General features: G+C 52.5%; 1 protein-coding gene and 1 non-coding gene across 7 annotated transcripts; one reads left to right on the top strand and one right to left on the bottom strand.

Annotated features, from left to right (window-relative positions):
* Positions 1-813: 813 nt before the first annotated feature.
* On the bottom strand, positions 814-20,948 carry SMARCC2 (SWI/SNF related BAF chromatin remodeling complex subunit C2). 6 transcript variants are annotated; one of them, XM_025883049.2, is made up of 29 exons: positions 20,759-20,948; positions 18,568-18,687; positions 17,522-17,607; positions 16,988-17,069; positions 16,794-16,886; positions 16,124-16,193; positions 15,832-15,901; positions 15,036-15,111; positions 14,621-14,752; positions 14,405-14,520; positions 13,900-14,024; positions 12,617-12,676; positions 12,458-12,495; positions 12,038-12,168; positions 11,675-11,746; positions 8,935-9,048; positions 8,330-8,483; positions 7,551-7,643; positions 7,195-7,314; positions 7,040-7,102; positions 6,437-6,695; positions 6,033-6,194; positions 5,711-5,775; positions 5,403-5,538; positions 5,155-5,321; positions 4,639-4,773; positions 2,894-3,275; positions 2,171-2,596; positions 814-1,624 (listed from the first exon to the last, which is right to left on the bottom strand). In XM_025883049.2, exons 1-29 carry the CDS (start codon positions 20,867-20,869, stop codon positions 1,548-1,550), a joined length of 3,735 nt encoding a protein of 1,244 aa, XP_025738834.1. In that variant the 5' UTR covers positions 20,870-20,948; the 3' UTR covers positions 814-1,547. The 6 variants fall into 6 exon arrangements, with proteins under 6 accessions (XP_025738834.1, XP_025738835.1, XP_073756934.1 ...); XM_025883050.2 differs by having other exon boundaries at positions 7,195-7,311; XM_073900833.1 differs by having other exon boundaries at positions 2,513-2,596; positions 20,759-20,947.
* An 855-nt stretch (positions 20,949-21,803) lies between these two features.
* On the top strand, positions 21,804-21,885 carry TRNAS-CGA (transfer RNA serine (anticodon CGA)). Its single transcript has one exon. It is a non-coding gene; the product is annotated as a tRNA-Ser (tRNA).

The following is a 21,885-nucleotide window of genomic DNA, read 5'->3' as shown; positions in this document are numbered from 1 at the left end:
CTGTACCCGACTCTGTACCCGTGCACAGCCCGACATCTGTGCTGCTTGCAGCCCGTTGCGGAGAGAGGCCCAGTGTCTGCGTGCCCATGGCAGCGAATGCCCCTGGGAAGGACTCTGGGAAGGCTGCCCCCAGCCCGAATCCCCCTGCCTGACAGCCACGGATCAGAGAACACAGAAGGCATTCACAAGATGGAACTGAAAGCAAATTAATTTATAAAAAAAAAAAAAAAAAAGAAAAAGAAAGAAAGAAAGAAAGAAAAAAGGAAAAGAAAAGAAAAAAGAAAATTTACAGAAAACTTTTGAACGGAAGAAAGGTGCCAAGACGCAGAGGAAGAGAAACACGGGATGTGAGGAACAAAGGCCTGGTGGGAGGGGCCGGGAAGAACCGGTGGAGAGCCTGGAGTCCGGGCTGCCTTCACGTCAAGGACGAAGAAGGGAAAGGTGGTAGGGGAGGCAGTGGAATCCAGGAGCAGAGCCGAGCTGCAAGCTGGGGGTAGGCACTACCCTGGGTCTGGCACCCCTCCTCCACTGTCCCCAAATCCCAGGGAACCCCCAGCTACCAGTCAAGGTTCTGATGGTCTTAGTAGAAGAGGTTAGAGGGGTGACCCACCAAGTCATAAGAAGGAGGTGCTTAAGTGCTTTTTGAAAAATTCAGGTTTTTACAACTCCCCCTCCTCTCTAGCTCCCCTCTCCGTGTCTTCTAGGAGCCCAGGGACAGGGCCCAGGGAGGAGGGACAGGGCCCTTTTTTCCTCTATTACCTACCACAGGAATCCCCAAAATACGTTTCCCCACCAAATACACATACGCTGACATCAACTACGCAGGTGACTTTTAAAAACACAAAACTGACATTCAGGGGGAAAGGGGTCATTGGCTGAGCTGGGGTGGCCTAAAACAGCAACACTGAGGAGGCAGCAGGAGAGATTAGTAGGAATAAACTGGGGTTGGGGTGGCTGAGGGGGTTTGGGAGTTGATTCGGTCACTAACGAGGGACTGGAGGAGACAGATTTTGCACCCTATTCTATCCCCAGAGCTCTCCCAGAACCTTAATTCCCCTTTCCTGTCACCTCCCTCCTCCAAAAAATGTAAAAGTTGGATTTTTTTTTTTTTTTTTTTTTTTTTTTAGTGGGTGGAGGGAGCTCCAATGTGGCCTTCTTATATCTCTCTGCTTCCTTTAAAGGGCTTCGTTGTTTTTTTTTCCGTCCATAAAAAATGCAGTAGTTTTGAGGGGGTGCACCTTTAAAAGTGGTTAATTAGAACCTTGTATAAACACCTTTCCCCAGCCCTTTCTTTGAGGGCAGCATCCCCATCCTATCCTCTCTCCCAGACATTAGAAACATCTTTTAAACGGAAGTCCTTGAATAATCCGATATAAAAATGCATGCCTCTGACAGGCATGGTGGGGGCTTTGGAGGGGCAGGAGGAGCTTTCCTTACGTAGTGATGAACTCTCCAGGCTGGGGAAGGGTCCCAGTGGTGGGGAGAGGGCTGTTCCTGGAACCTTGATCTCCATAGGGGGTGAGGGAGAGAGATGTCTGGCTGGCTCCTCACTGTGGAGGTGGCACAGGGGTGACTGTGCCTGGGCTCGGGGCCGTGGGGTCTGGAGGCAGGGGGGTACCTGGGTCTGTGGAGAAAAGGAAGAGGAATCAGCCAGGGTGAGCAGGAGAGGGATCCAGACGCAGGCCACCTCAGACAAACAGAACTGGGCATGGCATGCAATGGGTGGGTAGGTGACCGAGGTAGCCTTTCCCCAACGCCCTCTCCCACCTCACACTGGGAAAACCGAAATACCCCAAATCTTCCTGCCCCCAAGGGAACTCTAAACGGGGCATTGGAACGTGATGGGAACAAGCAAAGGGGGTGCCGATCATCATGCAAACGGGTAGCTGTTTTTCAAGTTTACAACTGAGATGCTGTGCCTTAGGACTCCTCCGTGACCCACCAGTGAAAGGCCCCAACGTCATCCCAGAGCTGGCAGCTGCCGGGTGGGGAATGGCGGAGGACAGCCAGAGAGGCCCTTCCCCCTGTGTTCTCATTTACCAGAGCGTTCAAAAAGGGTTGTGCAAGTTCTATTAGCTAAGCCCTTCCCCTACCTGCCCCCGCCCCCCCGCCCGTCCCTCCGTGTGGACCCCTCTCCCTCCCCCTTCCTCCCCTCCAGGATGCTGCTCACCTGGCAGTGGGCTGGCACTGGGCAGGAGGTTGCCCTGAACAGCTGCCACAATGGCAGGGCTCTGGGCTGCGGCGGATCCGAGCCCCGGCCCGAGAGGCAAGGAAGATGGCATGGTGGTGGTCGCCGGCAGGTTAGGATGTAGAGGGTTCGCCATGGACACAGGCAGGTTAGGTGGGGGGAGAGTGCCCGGGGCAAACGGGAGATGGTGCTGATGCCCATGCAGGTTAGGAGGAGGGGGCAGGTTAATACTGATGGAGTCGGCTAGACTACCAAATGGGATGATGGATGGAGCGGGAGGAGGAGGAGGCGGCATGCCAAAAGGCAAACCCAAAGGAGCATTACCCGCCACGCCTGGGTGCCCGCTGCCTGGCACTGCCCCTGGCATCATTGCGGGAGGAGTTGGTTGGTTGGGGAACGGCGAGGGGCCTGGGAACAAAGAGCAGAGACCAAGAAGGTTAGAGGCAGAAAATCTCCCTGGCATAGTGAGGATGATGTGGCCACGCCTCAGCACCGCTTTTCCCGACCCGGGACTAAGTGGTACATCCTTGGAACAACACCTCAAAGATGTGGATGTGGGGAGGGAGCCCTGCTGACTCAGGGATGTCACAGAGGTGAGCCCATCTGTAGAAATCTCCAGTCCCGTCCTACATCCCTTTCGAGGGCAAATCGGAACGCTCACCCGGAGCCCCCTGGCCAGCAAGTGTTCCGGAAGCTATCACTTACCATGGGGTCCAGGGGGGGGTACCCCTGGTGGGACTGCCCCAGGCTGGGGGGCTCCAGCTGGTTGCTGCTGCTGTGGCCCCGCGGCTGACCCTGCCTGCCCAATCTGTTCAGAGGGGCCCAAGCTTCCGGGGGGAGCCCCACCGCCAGCGGGGGCAGGGGCGACGGAGGCTGGAGCCATAGCCAGGCTGTGAAGCGCGGGCGGCCCGGCAGTGCCCGCCGGTGGGACGGGCTGGGAGCCCGGCGGCAGGGCTGGCGGGGGCTGCTGCTGCTGCTGGTGCATCTGCTGGAAGTGCTGCTGCCGGGCCCTCATCTCCGCGTACTTCAGCTGCTCCATGTGGAAGGCTTGTCTGTCGGCCAGGAGCTGCTGCCTCTGATACTCCAGCTGCCGGAGCCAAGTGAGCATCGGTGCCCGTCAGCTGCAAGCACGGGCCGCGCCCTGCTCCGCCCTCTGACCCACCCCACCTCTCGGTAGGGCAGCTCCCCACACCAAATGCCAATCTTGGGCTTGGGCGTCCCGGGCTCTGCCCTGTTCTTCCTCTACTATTCCCACCACTGTGTCTTCTGGTGCCCGCATGGCTTCTCACTGCGATGGGACTCATCCTAGTGGGAGCCCTTATTCGTTTCAGCTCCAAAGCTCTGACTCTGGCATTCTTTTCTTTCTTTCTTTTTAAGATTTTATTTGAGAGAGAGAGAGAGAGAGCACAAGCAGGGGGAGCGGCAGGCAGAGGGAGAAGCAGCCCCCCCCACCCCCCAGCAGGGAGCCCGATGCGGGGCTCCATCCCAGGACCCTGGGACCACGACCTGAGCCGAAGGCAGATGCTCAACCCACTGAGCCACCCAGGTGCCCCTCTGTTATTATTTTCTTTTTTTTTTTTTTTAAAAAGACTTAATTTATTCATTTGTCAGAAAGAGAAAGAGAACAAGCAGGGGGAGCGGCATGCCAGCAGAGGGAGAGGGAGAAGCAGGCTCCCCACTGAGCAGGGAGCCCGATGTGGGTCTCCATCCCAGGACCCTGGGACCATGACCTGAGCCAAAGGCAGACGCTTAACCAGCTGAGCCACCCAGGCGCCCCTATCATTATTTTCATTTGGAAAATGCTTCCAGTTCCTCTCGTCAACTCGTGTTCTTTTCTTCCCTCAAAATTGACTGAACATTCACCATTCTTAGGAAGCCATCCCAGATCAACTCTTTAGCCTCTGAGCTTTGCCGTTATTTTGTTATCTCTCAGGACTTATAATCTGAATTTGTCAGATACTTTAAGCATTCACTGTTTTTGATGCCTCCGTATGAATATTGGACGTCTCCAATTAAACCGTAGGTTCTGTTAGGATCCCTGTCTTATATATACCTTGCCCATCCCATCCCCTTTCCAAGTTCACCTCCTGGATCTGAAGCCCCTTCCCTCTCATCCCTTAAACCTACTCGATGGCTCAACAGATACTTATTTACTGAGAGTCTACAATGTGTCAAACACTGTTCAAGGACCTGGACATGAGGCAATGAAAAAACCGACCAGACTCTCTGCCCCAGGATGCCAACATTCTGTGGGACCTCAGGCTCCAGGCTTCGCCTGTGGGCCACTGTGTCCCCAACCGCCCGGGGCAAGCTCCTACTGCCCCTCTATGCTGAAGCCGGGTCACTCTCAGGCTTCCTCCGCTGCTGCTGACCCCCATCCTAAACCCAGGCCTGGCTCGGTGTCAAAGTGTGGCCCCTGGCTCCACTGGCCCCCAGGGGGTGCTACTCACTGCCTCTCGCTCCCGGTCCATGATGGTCTCCAACTCTTCAAAGTGCCGGAGTTTGATCTCCAACTTTTTCATCTGGGTCTCCACCAGCAGGGCCACCAGCGATTTGATCTTCCTCTCCTCCACGGCGGCCAGGTGCTAGGGAAGGCGGGGAGGGCGGCACGTGAGCGGGAGGGCCCACCGGAGGCGGGCCAGGGACAGAGCACTAGAGAAGAGGCCAGCGGATTTCAAGAAAGAATTTGCTGTGGTCACAACCCACAGAGTAGCAAAGGCTTCATATTCTTAAAAGAACATGAAAAAAAAAAAAAGAGTGGCAAAAGGTAAGACAAGGTCAAATAATTAGTGGATAAAAACAGGCCTAATGGTAAAAAGCTTTGAAGAGCTTAGAGATGACCAACTCTCCCTCTCAGATCAAACTGAGAAGGAAACAGGCCAGCATCATGGACGTGAGCGTGGGAAGTGAGATCAGAGCAGGGGGCAGCGCCTTCCCTGGGGGTCTTCTGGGCCCTTGGCCCTCACCTTGGCCTTCACAGCGGCGGCGGCCAGGGCGGCAGCGGCGGCGGTGGACAGATTGCCCTCACCGATGTCCCGCTCCACCTTCGTCTTCCTCTCCCCCTCCGACTCCACCACGTCCTTCAGCACTTCCTCCTGCCCTTCCTTTGGCTCCTTCTCCTTGTCCGGGTCAACTGGGCCAGGAAGAAGGTGGGGTCAGGCCTGCCGACCACTTCTCTCCCCTAGACACCCAACCACCATGCTGGGAGGCTCACCTATGGGGTCCCCGTCGCTCTTCTCTGACTCCTTCTCGCTGTCACCTTGTTTCCCTCTCTCTTCGTCCTTCTTGGGGACCTCGCTGGTCTTCTCCTTTGTTTCTTCTTCGGCAGCCCCAACTCCTTCTCGGGGTTCCTGAGGTGCCCATGAAAGAAAAGTGGATAACATCAGGGCGGCTGGTCCTCACACAGAAGGCCAGGATGGGAGGTGAACCTCCACCTCCTCCGTCGGAGGTACTCTGACTCCCCTCCCCACGCTGCCACACCTGGCACCTCCACCCTCCCAGGCCAGCTCGGGCCCGCTATACCTTGGGCTCCTTCTTCTCCTCTGTGGCCTGGCCCTCTGTCCGTGCCTCATCCGTCCCGCTCTCCTCTGGGCCCGGGGGGTGGGGGGGGGTGGAGAAAATGGGAAATGTTTGATACAGAGTCTGTCTCTGTAAGGCTTTTTTCCAAAAGCCCGCTCTCCTAGCCAAAATCCTAGTGAGAGGGCTGGGAGGGGGCCTCGGTAGCAAAGGTAGAGTCCTGGGGACGATGAAAGCCCCACCCGTCCTCCCCGTGGGTCTCGTGCTGTGAAGACGAGGCGAGGCAGGGACTCCAAAGGGGAGGCCTCGGGGCAGCTGGCAGCCTCACCGATCCGCTCAGGCTCATCAGAGGTGGTTCCTGCGATACCGCTGCTCTCCAGACCGAAGGCCGGGTCTGCCTTGCCCGTCACTTTGGCTGCCTCCTCCACTTTCCGGACGTGGGCCTCCACCAAGGCCGTGGGCACTTCCTCCTTCATCTTGGAGAACTCCTCTGCAAGATCCAGAGAGGACAAGGCTGGGGGCAGGGGCGGGCAGGCCGTTGCGGCTGTCCCTGCGAAAGCTGCTTTGGAAGCCCATCTCTTCATCTAGACCCGCGTGGAGCTCGACAGGTGCCTAAGCCCTGAGCTGGCACCAGCAGCAGACAGGGCCAGCAGGGCGGCCAAACGTGAGGGCCTTGCTAGGTCTGAGCAATCAGCCTTTCAAACCAAAGAGGCCAGGACCCCTCCACATTACCTAGGGCCGACTTCGCAGCAGCAGAGGCGACTCGAGGATCGACGACAGAGGCCAGGAAGGCAACAGTGCTCATAACAGGGTTGCCTGACTGACTGAAGGGGATAGGCTGGTAGGCCAGGGGGCCCAGGGAGGCCTCTGAGTCCTCCAGGTACGGGTCTTCAATGGGAAGACGAAGAAAATGCAAGATGCACTCATCCTGCGTGCGGCTTCCCACGTGCTCTGACACTTTGTTCCAGTCATCTTTGTACATTTCCAGTGCCTGGTGGTAGTGGTGGAGACACAACTTCCTTACTTAGCCACTTTCCTTGAAGGTCAACTCCCCCCATCCTACTAAGGGCAGCGGGCTTCAAAGCTCTCTGTGTTGTGGTATTTGTGGATTCTGCTGGGTCCCAGGGGGATCTCCAAGTAGCACTACGAGAGGATACGGAGTTAATGAAATGGCCCAAATGCCTGGCCTGGAGCTGTTCCCTGGGGCAGGTGCGGTGGGCATCAGGGAAGAGAGAGACTGGGGACAAGATCACGCTCTGCCCACTCACGAGTGTGGCCGGCACCCTGGCCACTTCTGTTTTCATAGAAAATTCTCCTTTTCCTTGCCCCAATTACCTCCAGGAGGAGCAGCGTCTCCTGTTCCGTCCACTCTCGAGTGGCACTGGCCGCAGCTTTACTCTGCAGGAGAAACAGGCGGGTCAGAGAGAGGAGCCCGTGATTTCTGAAGGGTGAAGGCGCTCCCCACCTGCAGTCAGCCCACACCTCCATACCTTGGCGGGGACGTTCTTCTTTGTGTACATGTCTGTGCGCAGGCCAAAGTTCTGCATGTCTGTCGGCTTCTCTTTGCCTTTGTCAGGGAAGTTGAGCATTTGCTGGGAAGCAGAGGTCTGCTATTTGTGGAGGGGAAAGAAGAGGTGAGGACGAGTGACCACAGGAGCCAGGGGCAGACAGAGAGAGAAAACAGACAGAAGGAGCTTCCTTCCCGAAGCCAGGGACACCCCTGGGGGTGGGGGGGACTTCCTCCCTCACTGCTGTAGCTCCTTGCTCTCACGTCTCTTCTCCCCGCGCAGGGGCCCCCCAATAAAGGGGCAAATAAGAAGCCCAGCGGGGTCTACACCCCACCTACCAGCTCTGGCTTGCCCTTAGCCGTCTCTGGCACCAGGTCATCCAGCTCTTTGCCCTTTCGCCCAGCCTTGGTATCAGCATCAACCTGGCGGCCCTGGGGGACAGAGCTTGGCGTCATGGAGGCTGGGCAGAAAATGACCAGGCCAAGGCCCTGGAGGCCTCAAGACCAAGTGCTGGGCGGCCCACAAGCTCTGGAGGCACTCATGCCACTGTTCCGTGTTCCCTTAATGATTAATTAGATCTGTAGTTGGCATGATCCCCATTTGTATTCACATCGAACTTTATAGGTTCCCTCAGGAGCTGGACAATTGGGTTCTAATCCTAGATTTGGTACTCTGTGACCCTGGGCAAGCCACATAATCTGTCTCCACTTAATTTTAGTAATGTATGGAATGAAAGAGGGGAAAAAATGGAAGTGACAATAATTATGAGGCAAAAATGAAAAAAATGTTGGAAACATGACAAAGTTCAAAAATTTCATGCAACTTAATTTTCCGCCATTTTTCTCTATCTGCTCCACACCCTACACTGGCCTGTCTGCTCCTCGAGGACAAGGAGCATCTCTTCTCCCTCAGCAAGTCCTCACAGTCTTAGGTGCAGAGGCTGAGAGAGGGTGCTAAACACACGGGGCTGCCTCCTGTAGCCCTTTGCATCCCATGGAAAAGGAAGAAGCCTCAAAACACTCCTGAACCATTACCCTAAAAAACCAGGAAAAGAAAAGTCCAAAGAAGCCCAGTTTTTCCCAGTGCACCCCCCCACCCCCACAGCCCCTCACCCTACCTGCGGGGTCTTGGGCTGCAGAGGCACCAGCCCTGATGGCGTGTCTGCCAAGACATGGAAGTGAGAGGTGGGCGGAGGCCCCATCGGGGTTGGTCGACTCTCTGCATCCACCTGGTAGTTAATAAGACCCCACTGTTCTAGGAAGGCATGGACCCTGGCAGGAGAGAGGTGGACACAGGGTCACATGGGGCTGCCAGAAAGGGGCAGAGGTGGGGGTGTAAAACTCCCTTCCCCCAGCCCTCTTCCCTGCCCATTCTACTCCCTGGCAAATCCCTAAATCCCAGTGACACCCAGGCCTCCGTCTCCAGTCAGGACCTCTCTCCATATCCGCCCACCTAGTAATCATCTCTTCTGGGAGAGCCAGGAAAAGTGAACCAGGATCCTTCAACTACACGCGCACTCCTTTCTTCCACATGCCAGAGAACATCACTGCCATTCCCTCAAGTCTCACACATGCCCTGAACGTGAACTGTGCCTTTCTCTGGAAGTGTTTTTTTTTTTCCTGCTTGTTCCTCTATGCTCTTTGCTGGCAGCTCTCCTTCTGCCAAGAGACTTCTGTGGGCAGACATCCTTATGGACCGCCCTCCCCTCAGCTGCAAACCCACCTCATGATGGCACAGACATCACCAGCCAGGTTCCTGCGGCAGGCGGTGGAGGTGAGATACTCTTGGGGGTTCAGCCGGTACGTGTCAATCATGAAGTTTCGATAAGCCAGGTAGCTTAGGGGAGAGATGAATGAGAGGAAGAAAAATAAGTCCACTAAGGACTGAGGGGTAGGAAAGGTGATAAAAGAGGTGATGGTTCCTCCTGTGTGACAAAGAACAAAGTGGACTGTCTGCCTCGGTAAACACTGCAGGTCTACTACGTGCTAGATGCAACGGGTTCAACCGTTGCCACGTTTTCCTCGATGGCAGTTGTTCAGTTAAATGAATCATCTCAGGATGACTGGGTGGCTCAGTCGTTAAGCGTCTGCCTTTGGCTCAGGTCATGATCCCAGGGTCCTGGGATCGAGCCCCGCATCGGGCTCCCTGCTCCGCGGGAAGCCTGCTTCTCCCTCTCCCACTTCCCCTGCTTGTGTTCCCTCTCTCGCTGTGTCTCTCTCTGTCAAATAAATAAATAAAATCCTACAAATAACATAAAAAATAAAATAAAATAAAATAAAATAATCATCTCCTTGGCTGTACTTGGGGAAGTTTCATCAAACTTTTGAACAAGCAATCAAAAAGCAAGAAAAAGTGCCCTTACTTCCAAAGGCAGGTGTTAAGGGGAAGTCTATCCATGCATCCAACTAGTCAGCATGACGTGCTATATAAAGAATGTATGTTTTTGTTTTTTAAGTAAGCCCCACACTGGGTGTGGAGCTCACTGAAAAAAAATATACACACACACACACACACACATATATTTATATTTATATTTTTTATTAAAGAGAGCGTGCACAGGGAAGGGACAGAGAGAGAGAGAATATTATTTTTTTTAAAGATTTATTTGAGAGAGTGCGTGTGTGTGGGAGGAGGGGCAGAGGGAGAGAATCTCAAGCAGACTCCCCACTAAGCCCAGTGCAGGGCTTGATTCCAAGACCCATGAAGTCATGACCTGAGCCAAAATCACTAGTTGGATGCCTAACTGACTGAGCCACCTAGGTGCCCCAAGGGAGAGAGAGAATCTTAGGCAGCTCCATGCCCAGTGCAGAGCCTGATGCTGGGCTTGATCTCATGACCCGAAGATCATGACCTGAGCCAAAATCAAAAGTCGGACACTTAATTGACGGAGGCAACCAAGCGCCCCTAGAATATATATTTTGAAGGTGGAAAGCTCTAAGTTCAAATCCCAATTCTTCCATGATGGCCTCGGGCAAGTTACTTAAAGTTTTGGAACCACAGTCTCCTAATCTGTAAAGTGGGAGTGTCTGCGGAGGAATAGAAAGACCTGTAAAGATCTAGTACAGTGCCAGGTACATTTCAGCAGCTCAGCAAATGGTAGCTATTGGGTGGTATAGCATAAAGTTTGAGAACATGAGCCAGTCTAAAGGATTCAGATCCCGGTTTTTCTACTCACTGGCTGTGTGACCTTAATCAAGTGACTTAACCTCTCTGTATCTCAGTTTCCTAATCAGTAAACTGGAGAGGATAATAGGACCTACCTCTAAAGCCGATATGAAGATTAGTCCATACCTGTAAGACACTCAGGATAGTGCCTGGGAGATAGGAAGCTTTCAGTAAACACAGGCAAATTATCACTATTTACTATCTCACACCAAGAGAACAAAGTGTAGAACAATTCTAGATCCAGCCCTGCCTACAGACCAGGTTGAACTCCTGTCACCAGGTCATCACTCCCTTTTCCTCTGGAGACAGCAAGCTTCTTCATACATACAGCTTTCCCCAGGAAGAAGAGGAGAGAACCATCGCAGGCTACAGGGAAAGAAACATGGTGGGAAGGCAAGACAGCCCCCAGAGAGGGGAAGCTGAGGAACAGCTGGGAAGCAAGCCCATTCGGTTCTCAGGGAGGTCAACACTTTCTCACCCTTCTCATTATGACATTTATCCTGGAGCATCCCTAACCATAGAAGACTGCCAAGACTCATTCAAAGCCAAATAGGTTTGGCTTGAGGCAACACCTTGACGAAGATGAAGACTTCCAAGCCCCAAGCCTGCACTTTACACAATTCTCTCCAGAGGCTTCTCCATCCCTTAATTCAGAGTCTTGGATCTTCATAGTTCCTTCTATTGTCTTTTTTTTTTTTTAAGATTTTATTTATTTATTTGACAGAGAGAGACACAGCGAGAGAGGGAACACAAGCAGGGGGAGCGAGAGAGGGAGAAGCAGGCTTCCCGCCAAGCAGGGAGCCCGATGTGGGGCTCGATCCCAGGACCTGGGATCAGGACCTGAGCGGAAGGCAGACGCTTAATGACTGAGCCACCCAGGCGCCCCCCTCCTCTTGTTTTTCTATTAAAACCTACTCTCAGGGACCAGCATGGTCATATACATTTTAGTCAAAGCTATTATGTATGCTGGGGATATCTGCGTTTTAGATATCTTAGTAATGATGGATTGGAAGGCTCTGGACTCTGTTGAAAGAAATGGAGGCATCAGAGAGGGACCCGTTTTGTACAGAAGACCATGCTTAATCCTGCCCCCCAGGCAATCCTAGAGAGCAGCTACTGTGGCCATGGTGCTGGGCTGGGGCTGCCCGTGGGCAGAAATCATGTCTTCTAAGAGTAGAACAGTGCCTGGCTCTTGGAAGGAACTCAAGAAATATTTGCTAAACAGAATATTGCTGGGTCAGGAACGGGGATCAGGGACAGGAGGGAGAAAGAGAGTCGTGTGCTGAGGTTTCCTTACATTTCTGGAGTCTTGGACTTGTTCTTGCCGTTAAAGAACTCGGGGAGAGCCCTCCGCTCAATGGCATGAACACTGCAAGAAAAGACAGAATAGGTTCAGAAGGCACTGGTGGAAAGATGGGAGCCTCAGAAGGAAAAGCCTAGAAGGGAGGGAGGGAGAACAAAGCAGTTTTCCCTTCCTTGGGGAGAACTTCCCCCAGGGCACTAAGACTCAAAGAGACCAGGAACTCCCCTAAAACCGAAGTGTTCCCCAGTATACCCGGCTGATGAAGAAATAACTTATGTGGAGACAGGAAGAGGAACAGCTCGTTGGCCCCTGGAGGCAGGGAAATAGAGAAACAGTGAGAAGCTGGAGCAACAATACCTATTATAGTCAAACCAGGCGGCGTAGCTGGGAATGATGATGTGGTGGGTCTGTTCAGTCACGTTGTCCTCATGTAGGTCTGGATTCTTCGTCTGCTCCCCCTTGTTCCCCGTACTGTTTTCATCTTCATCCTACAAGTATGGAGGCTGCTGGACACTCAGCACTCCCATTTTGCCCCTGGCAACCCTCTGCTTCTCCCACACCCCAGGAAAGTGGGAGCACTAAAAATGGGTATGGGAATGAACAGTTATAGGCCCTGGAACTTGGAAAGGGTCAGAGTTTTGAGTTTTGAACAACAGCTAGAACTAGTCTAAGGTGGGAAAACTCCAGGCAGTGGAAAGCTCTGGGTAGAAGGAACTTAATAAGCACAACTCAGAATCCCATAGAGAGGCAGAGAGGGCCTCTCTAAACTGGCTCCACCTTGCCCGTGGTCTCCATGCTTTCATCTTCCTGTTCATCTGAAAGAGAGAGACAGCAAAAGAGAAGGTTGGAGCCTCCTGAGGGGCAGCAGGACCCTACTCTCTGAAAAGTCCCGGCAGGCTAGGGAAGGCTGGCAGCGGAGCCTCCCCTCCTCCTTACCCAGGTCAGTCATGGTGCCTCCTTTGACTGGCGCGGACTCTGAATCCTTCTTAGTGTTGACTGCCAGGAGAGAGAGTCATTTTATCAGACAGGTTCTGCCCAAACCAAGCCCTTACCTCTCCACCGTTAACAATTCTAGAGATCTCATCTAGAGATCCATCGGATCACAAAAGGTGGTAACTCCCTCCAGGCACAGTCATTCTAGGCCTTGAAACTCACTTGCCACGCTCCCTTCTTCCACCGCCAAAAATTCATTTAACTTTTTTCCTATAAAGAAGCATCTTCTACTCTATGGACACTCATAAAGCATTCCTGTCTCTGACAGGCCCCTCTTATCTCCACCTATGTGTCTGTGAGCTCTTAATGGACGGAGACAGAGTCTGACCAAATCGCTCTGTAGAGGAGTGGTTGGATCTTCAACTTTATTTTATTTTATTTTTAAGATTTTATTTATTTATTCACGAGAGACAGAGAGAGAGAGAGGCAGAGGGAGAAGCAGGCTCCCAAGGAGCAGGGAGCCCGATGCGGGACTCGATCCCAGGACCCCGGGATCACGACCTGAGCCGAAGGCAGACGCTTAACCATCTGAGCCACCCAGGCGCCCTTCAACTTTTTTTTTTTAAAGCAGAGGGCTTCCCTTAACTGAATCCGTACCCACCAGCTCAGGAGAAAACAGAAGAGAGCCGCTGTGCTCTCTGCTGTGGTTGCCAAGGGGCTGGAAGCTGGCCCTCCTCTCTCTCCGTGGCCCCCTCCCCGCCCCTGAAATACACTCTTGGATATTTGGAGCTCGTCTACGGAATACAGGCCACAGTCCACCTTTGCAGCTGCACCATTCTCTAACATTGCACAGCAATGGTCTCCAAAGTGGGGTTCTCACATGGGATACAAGAGATGGTCCACTGGAATTTAGGCAGAGAATTGCAGAACTTCTCTTTATATTGGTTTTTTTAATCTTATCCTTTACATCTCCCCCCTTTTAGGTAGTGTTTGCATGTGTTTTATAATGTTCCTAAAGTAACCGTATAGTAGCACATATACAGAACTCGTGCTTAAATACTTTACTGACACGGTACCTGATCAAAAGCTGTCCAGGGACAGCTACTGTCAGGCGCAAAGCCCAGGCCACGACTCTGATACGGATAAAGTCAGAAGACTGTCCGTGGTGATGAAAATAATTTTAATAACCAGCTAAATTGAAGGGAAAGATCCTCCAGACCTGAAGCGGGGTGAGGGAACTCAGCCCTGACAGACGGTAGGTCCCAGGAGCTTGGTGTGGCCCATACCTGTTTTAGGCAACGTCACCTCCTCTACATTGGGGACTGGTGAAGGCTCATCCATGTCCTTTGTCAGGTCCTCTTGCTCCTCCTCTCTGTGGCCACGCTTCGACTTGGTGTAAGGTGTCGAGGGACTGGGAAGGAAAGGGAGTGAAAGATAACCCAGTCATCCTCGGACAAGGAGTCCCTGGAAGTTGAGATTTCAAGGGGAGCAAGCAAGAGAGAATCCCAAAGGTGGAGCGGAGTACACACAGAAACCAGTCACTACAGAGTATTGGGAAAGGCAAAGGCTTTCACTTGAAGATTTAGCTCCCTCTGAGTTCACTGGGGGCTGCAGCTAGAACTAACAACCGAGCAACTAGATTCGACCCTCATCCTCCCTCTCAGGACACCTGCAGGGACCTGGCCTACCCTGCTCAGGGCCAGGTGGCTATGGGGAGGCGTTTGTCCTTCCTGCCTTCACCATGGGGTGGAGAGAATGGCGAAGGTGGGGGCAGGGCAGGGGCTGGTATACCCTTTCTTAGCGTTTTTCTTCTTGGCTTCCGGGGTTGGTGAAGGAGAGGGGGAGCGTTTCCTCTTCTTATAGTTCCCCCCTTTCTTGTCCCGTCGATCTGAATCTGGGCTGTTCACCTGCAGGTTGGAGAGTTGGAACAAATGTCAGCCAACAAGCCCCACTGAAGACCTATCCCGAGACTTAGGCTAAGGGATCAGGGAAGAAAGGACTTTTCACCTCATCCGTCAGCGTCTTTGCTGAAATCTTCTTTCGGCGGGAGACGGGGCTTTTGTCATCATTTACCTCATAGTCTTCCTCGTTCATCCATTCATTGAAAGTGTCTGTGTCCAGAATCCACTTTGCGTGAACCTGAAGTACAAAGGCAGGCTGTGCTGGAGAGAAGCCTGAAAGCCACAGTTGTCTGGGTGCCCTTGACCGAAAAGCCCAAGGACACGAGAGCCCGTGTTTCACCTCCAAAGAGTGGTCTGGTCCCGGTACTTGTCTTTTTCAAAAAAATTTTCTAAGGAATATCTACACATAATGTGGGGCTCAAACTTACAACCCCAAGATCAAGAGTCGCACGCTCTACCAACTGAGCCCCCCAGGCGCCCCCTGGCATACTTTCTGGGGTCAGGGGACAAGAAATGCTCACCTTCCTAGGTTTCTCAGGAGTTGGAGCATCTTCCACAGATGCTTCAATTTCACTGGCTGGGATCCACGTGTCGTAACTGCCACGGGAAATTGAGTGTGAAGTAGGACCAACAGGATGGAGTCACAGAAAAGTAAAGTGCATATCTGTCACCTTTTCCACTTATAAAAAGTATAGGGTTGTTGGGTTATTTTTTGGTACGACTATTTTTCCAATTAATATTGGGATTCCTTCCATTATAAAGTAATAAGAGCAACTCCAAAAAAAAAAAAAAGGAAAGAGAGAAAAGAATAACCCCAACACAACTACTTGGTATATGTATTTTTCCCAGTAAATTTTTCCTGTATGATTTTGATTTTACATAATGGCAATGTCACTAGCTGTTATCTTATAATCATACTTTTTGCATTTAATATTTTTCTACAAATTATCCATGTGATTTCTTTTTTTCCCCCATGTTATTTCTATCAGTTCAATGGCTGCCTAATAGTCCACTGAGTAGATATACAAATTGCTGAAACATTTTCCCACTGTTAGACATTTAGACTGTTTCTAACATTTATCACAGATTATACCAGAATAACCATTTCACACATAAAGCCCCAATCTTTTTAGCCTAACCCTCAACGAGTAAGTCCAAACCTCTCCCAAGACAGAAAATTCTCATAATAGAGAAGGGGAGAACAAATGAACAGACCTAAAAATAACCCCAAAAGAGTGTCTGCTTGCTTTGCTAGATGTCCTAAGGCTTCTCAGTCTGGCTCCTATACTTAAACCTGCCCCAGGACCCTGTCCTCACCTGTCAGGATAGTAGCCCCAGTGCAGAAGAACCTGCTTATCCCGCTTCATGACTGGTCGTACCCATTCCTCTGGGGACAGAGACAGAACAAGGAGAGATATAAGCTAAAGGGATACACGGAAAGTAACTGTACGCAACTCGTGTTGCAGCCAAGGACCTGAAAATAGGAACCTAAGGCAGGAGGAGGGCTCAGGGCAGAGAGGACGAGCCCAGGCACTACGCGGGGGCTGAACAGTCCCCCACCCCTAGTCTAAGCCATCCACTGCAGAGGCCAGGGAAAGCCAGGTCTCACCTTCTTCCAGGTTCCCTGGGACAGGGTACACAACATGGGAGGCATTGTTCTTATCTTCAGTGACTGTCCCCTGGATGGCATGAGGAAAAGCAGGTGAACAGTCCCCTCTGAAGTACTCACGGGTGTAAATAAGCCAAAGGAAGATTTAACCACAGATCCGCCTTCCTAATCATATTTTGCTCAGAATGGTATTAAAGTTAGTTTGCATTCTTTAAACACACACCAGCTGAGACGTAGAGGCAAAGCGCTGGGAGAGTGCTAAGATGAAGAAAAACTAAAGAACTAAAAGTTGCTACAGATAATCCTCTGAAGAGATAATCTGCACATGGGAAATGTGAAGTTGACTGTATGTCCCTAGCAAGGGCATCTGCTGGTTATTACAGAGCTCCAGGGTAAAGGTTTTATTTCTCTGAAATCAGGCAATCTCTGGCTTTCCTAATTCTCAGGACAATGCAGTCTCTAGGAACAGTGATTCAAACCTGTCAAGACTGGGAAATGGGAGGAGCGAACTGAGAAAGAGACGCTCAAGGCTTTAACTCTAGTCTTTTTCCAAGTAGGGAGAGCACCTTTGCAATAGAAAACACGTCACCCAAAGGCATGCTTATTGTACTGAAAACATCAGGAAAAGAGTCATGGAGTGTCCAAACCTTCTTCTGACCCACCCACTCACCTGGTGTCTCTTGATAATGTCCTTTAATTTCCCTAGCAGTTTGGGTTCAATTTCTGGGCACAGAAAAATGTTAGGTCGAGACAGGCAGTTATTCTGTGGGGAGAAGAAATAGATGGGATGAGATCATGGGGAAGGCGTGTTTTAGATTTTCACTGAGGGAAAGGAGATGGGCGGGGAAGGTTCTTGACTATTACCTGCACCAAGGACTTCTCAATGGTCATGAACATTTCCACATTGCGGTCCATGCGTGATGGATTCTGGAAATCGTAACGCCGCCTTGAGAAGAGGCAACAATCTAGTGAGTGGTTTAGATCAGGTCTGAAGATGAGGTTAGGGTATATGACTTTTTAGCATGGGAAATCAGGAAGCAATGTTGCTCACAACTGTTGCCAAAATGGCCTGGGATCTGGGGTTCACTAATCTCAACTCCATGAATCACTTTGTACTTCATCCGAAAGGACAAATAAAAGTTGAGAGGCCAACCAAAGAATCCCCTTTCCCCTATAATACACATCAATGCACACATACATGCTCATTCACTCTTGGAGACTATTTTGGCTCTGACTCTCAGCCACTTTTCTGACCCAGCAAGTCAGGTCTACCGACCTAGCAAAGTAAGAGACTAACAAGAATGTCTACCTATGCTCTCCCACCCCCAGAAAGACCCAGGAAATCATAAAGGGGGAGTCCCCCTAAATGTAAGAAGCATAGAGAAGAAGGCATCTCACCATCCCTGGTCACTCTTGAATTTGTAGGCAGCTGCAAGTATGTGGCACAGGGAGCCTCCTGCTTTGAAATCTAAGAAACATTTGATCTACAAAATTGAGACAGGAAAGAAGTTATGTGAGAGTTACATCCTAAATTCTCTTATTAACAATCCTTTCACAAAACCCCATACTGAACTAATCTCTCTCTCAAAGCTGGAATTCTTTTTTTTTTTTTTTTTTAAGATTTATCTATCTATTTGAGAGAGGGTGAGAGTGTGCAGGGGGAGAGGCAGAGGGAGACAGAGTCTTAAGCAGACTCCTCACTGAGCATGCAGCCTGACGCAGGGCTCAATCCCAGGACCCTGAGATCACAACCTGAGCCAAAATCAAGAGTTGGAGGCCCAATAGATTGAGCCCCCAAAGCTGGAATTCTTTAACCTCTATGCCACAGTATCACGTGGCCTGGAAGAAGCAGGGGAGAAAGAAACCAGTATTCACAAAGCCCCAATTTGTGCCACGTACTTACTGGGTTACCTCACTGACCATTACAGAAACCCTCTAAGGTAGAGATATTAATCCCATCTGGAGATGAAGGAACAGATACTCAAAAGGTTTAAATGGCTTGCCTAAGATCACAGAGATACCAAGTGGCAGGGCTAGGATTTGAACACAAGCCTACGTAAATTCAAATCTCGTACCCTTTTAACCGTGCCATGAGAATTTCGTATAGGAGCTTAGACACTCTCAGATAACCTGTTGAATGAAGTTTTTTTTTTTTTTTAAGATTTTAAGCAACCTCTCCACCCAACGTGGGGCTCGAATTTGCAACCCCCAGATCAAGAGTTGCATGCTCCACGGACTCGGTCAGCCAGGCGCCCCTTGTTGCACAAAGTATTACAAGACATAGAAAGGGAGTGGTAAATTGGGGACTAGGGCAAGCCAGTAATGCCCTGACCCGGGATGGGGATAATAGGCAATTACCCAAATCTCAAAAAGGATGAAATTTACAAAAACCCCACAACTCCCTCTCCAGTTTGGAGAATTCATCCCTTTGCTTTTGCACTCACCGGCAGTTTGGTGAGCGGTGCATTGCTGACATGTTTGCCAAAAACTTCTTCCTGAAACTGTAGCAACTGTACAACCAGGCTAGACAAGGACTTGTTGGTAGGTGGTTCAGCTTGGATATACTGGGGAAACAGAGGCAAAGGGAAGAAGAGTAGACCCCAGATAAATTGTCCACTATCTCCCTTACTTCTTCCGAGGGGACTCTGGAAGCATCTGGGGGAGAAAAAATACTGTCTTTTTCTCCCACATGTCTAGTTTCTATCAAGAAAGTGGCAGAAGGGAAGCCCTCTAAGCCCCTCACAGGCAGTTGAAATTCTGCTGACCCCCAACTGAGCCTGCCAGCATTGGGTGCTGGAGGCAAGTGGGGCTTCCTAGTCCTTCTCAGCTACACTCTGAAATCCGAGTTATAGGACCCCGATTTCTAGCCAACAGCACTGAGGGCAGTAAAATTCTGAAGGTTCATTAAGTTTAGGCAATGGAAGCAGTATCTTTGAGGCTCTAAGCAAGACAACAGTGTATTTCTTGGGGGTAACTTTGTGAAAGGTCAAGACTCTCCCTATAACGTAGCCTAATAAGAAAGGTGCAGGGAAGTGAGGTAAGGCAAAAAGACCGAGAGAGCAAGCCTGTGCACTCTGCTTCTGCTAGGGACTGGGCACAGTGTCTTTGTAGGCTCTCCTGGATGGCGAGGACCGGCTACTACCCAACCCGGTGAGAGACTAAGAAAACACCTCTCCTTTCTGAGGAAACTATCTGAGACAAGCAACCCTGGGCCTTCTTACACATTTCCACCTTATGCTACCTAGTATCCTAGGCTCCTGTTCTAATTTAAATCTGAGCCAGGAGGCTAACTTTCTCTTTACCTTTTGACCCCTGTTTCCTCAACCCTAATCACAGAGAAAAGTGCTCCTCTCAGTAGGAGATGTAAAGAGAGCCTTGAAGGAAAAGGTAAATGACAAAGAGCTAAGAACTTGAAAGCTGAATTTGAAAGCTCACAGGCTGTCAATCCCCCAGGGCCAGAGACTAAGCCCCTAGACTGATCTCGCTTCCAAAAGGTCAAAGGTGGAGGCCTGGGAACCAGAGCCTCACGCTGGGGTACAGGCAAACCACAGACCCAGCAGCTGTTTGTCAGGATTCTGACACTCAGAGAGACCTCCGAGATAGGGCCAGAACCAGGATCAGAGGGGTGCACTCCTAAACCACCCATCACACTTCTGACAGGCTGCAAAGCTGGGCAGGAAGAATTGGGGAGCTAAAGGAGAGCCAGAAAGAGAACCTCTAACTGGAGGTAGTGAAAAGGAAGAGGCACACCATCTCCATAGAAAACCCCCCATGTATAGATGTTCCTTTCAACCAGGCCTAAAGACAAAGACAACACCAGGAAGAGGTTTGATAGAAAAGTCAGGTAAGGCTTTTTGAACCCTTTGTTCACTACCTTATTATAGCTCCAGTTACGGGCTGGGGGGCTGGAGATATAAAGCGTGTCTTAGCCTCTGAACCCCAAACCAAAGGCAATGCAAGGCCAGGTGGCCGGGTGACTTCATTGTGAAGCTGAGGAATGGTTTAAAAGGTCGCTGCCCAGGAACTGCTACAACCTGACTCCTAAGGGGTTTGTTGCCCCTTGGATGGAGGTGGGGGACGAGCGGTAGAGACAGGTGCGGGGGGGCTTCTTCAGGCTGATGAGCAGCCAAGGGCCTGCTCTGTGGCTGTTTACCCTCCTGCTTTCATCATCTCTCTGAACATACACAAAGCACTAGGGAGGCCTCAGCCCTGCCGGTACCTGGCTCCGTGGGGAGCTCTGGCGGGCACCGTGGCGGGCACGCTGGGGAAGGGGGGGGCATCGGGCACCCCGTCCACCCTCAGCCGCCTCTCCCGGAAAAGCCCGGAAGGCTCTGGCCCAGGGGAGGGTGGGCGGCTGGCACCGGGACCCGCCGGGCAGTGGAGAAAAACAAGGGGCAGAGGGCGCAGGAGGGAGGGCGGGGGCTGGAATCCCAGGCTGCGGGGGGCGGGGGGGGGGCGGTAAAAGAGGCTGGGGGAGGGGCGCGGGGCCGCCGGCGGGCGCACAGGGGCTGCTCCCGAGGCCGCGGGGGAGGGGCCGCGGGCCGCCCGAGGGTGGGCAGGATCCGGGGGGGGGGGGCTGCGGGGCCGCGGTCCCTTTGTCCCGCCCCCGGCCCCCGCGCGGCCCTACCCGCTTACCTTCTTGTAGTTCTTGCCGAGCCAGAGCCTCACGTTGTCGAACTGGGTCACGGTGTCCGCGGCCTCGTAGTACTTCACGTTGGGGCCGCCGTCCTTCTTCCGCACCGCCATCTTCTCGGGCTCGGGCCCCGCCGCCGCCGCCCGCCCCGCTCAGCTCAGCTCCCGCCTCCTCCGCCTCCTCCTCCGCCCGCCTCCCGCCGCCTCCCGCCGCCGCGGCCGCCGCCTCCCGCCGCCTAGGCCGGCCCCGGCCCGCGCAGCGCCCCCTGCCGACCGGTCGGGCGCGGCGGCGGCCAAGCTCCCGGCGCGGGACCCACCCTGGCGGCCTCCCCGGCGGCGGCGGCGGCGGCGGCGGCGGCGGCGGCGGGAGCGTTGGGAAGGTGGCTGCTTCCTGGAGGGGGCGCCCACTCCCCTGAGATCGTTCTCTTCCAGACGCGAAGCCTTTCCTCCCTCTTTGCCTCTCAGCCCAGGGAGTGGGGTACCTCTCTAGCTTACCCCAAGCGGACGTCGGTATCTGGAAGAACCCCCAGCGCATAGCTCCGAGTGGTCCTTACCTTGCACATTCCCAACCCCACGGAGCCCTTAATCTCAAGGAACCCCAGACCCCTTTCCCCAGGAAGTTGCTTTCTTTCATCCATCCCCAGGGCTTCCCCGTTTCAATTCTTCCTGAGTCTCCCTCACTCCTAACACCTTGCGTCAGCACCCCCTCTCACTCCTTAACCCGAGGAGTCCTCAGCCGCCACCCTGGGGCCCAGCCCCTTCCCTCCAACTGATTGCTCTGCAGGCCCCGCCATCGCCTTCTAAATAGCTTTGCGCTCTTTGAGACCCCAATCGTGTCTGGGCGGGAGGACACTCCCTGCTCCCTCCCTGGGTCACCCGGCCCACCCGCCTGTTCCTTTGAGTGGCGTAGAGGCGAGGTAAGGGGCGGAGGGCGGGGGTCACAGGGTGTGTGTGTATGGGGTCGGGGCCGGCTTCCCATCGCTACACTCCCTCTGTGGTCGCAATGCGGACCCCTTCTGTAAGCGCGTGGCGAAACGTGGTTTTGGAAGTCACGGTGGCCGAGTGGTTAAGGCGTTGGACTCGAAATCCAATGGGGTTTCCCCGCACAGGTTCGAATCCTGTTCGTGACG

Source organism: Callorhinus ursinus, unplaced genomic scaffold (genome assembly GCF_003265705.2).
Source record: "Callorhinus ursinus isolate GAN/ISIS: 27379988/994484 unplaced genomic scaffold, GSC_fseal_2.0 scaffold14, whole genome shotgun sequence".
Lineage (NCBI taxonomy): Eukaryota > Metazoa > Chordata > Mammalia > Carnivora > Otariidae > Callorhinus > Callorhinus ursinus.
Note: the sequence above shows the minus strand (reverse complement) of the source record. Positions and strands in the feature narration are given on the sequence as shown.

Bases quoted from the DNA above. Each gene is read 5' to 3' on its own strand.
- SMARCC2 (XM_025883049.2), bottom strand. From the start codon at position 20,869: ATGGCGGTGCGGAAGAAGGACGGCGGCCCCAACGTGAAGTACTACGAG. The intron at 12,677-13,899 runs GTATGGGCCACA...CTCTCCTGGCAG, and splicing joins GGTGACGTTGCCTAAAACAG to TCAACACTAAGAAGGATTCA. The intron at 5,322-5,402 runs GTGAGCCTCCCA...TTCCTGGCCCAG, and splicing joins GAGCGACGGGGACCCCATAG to TTGACCCGGACAAGGAGAAG.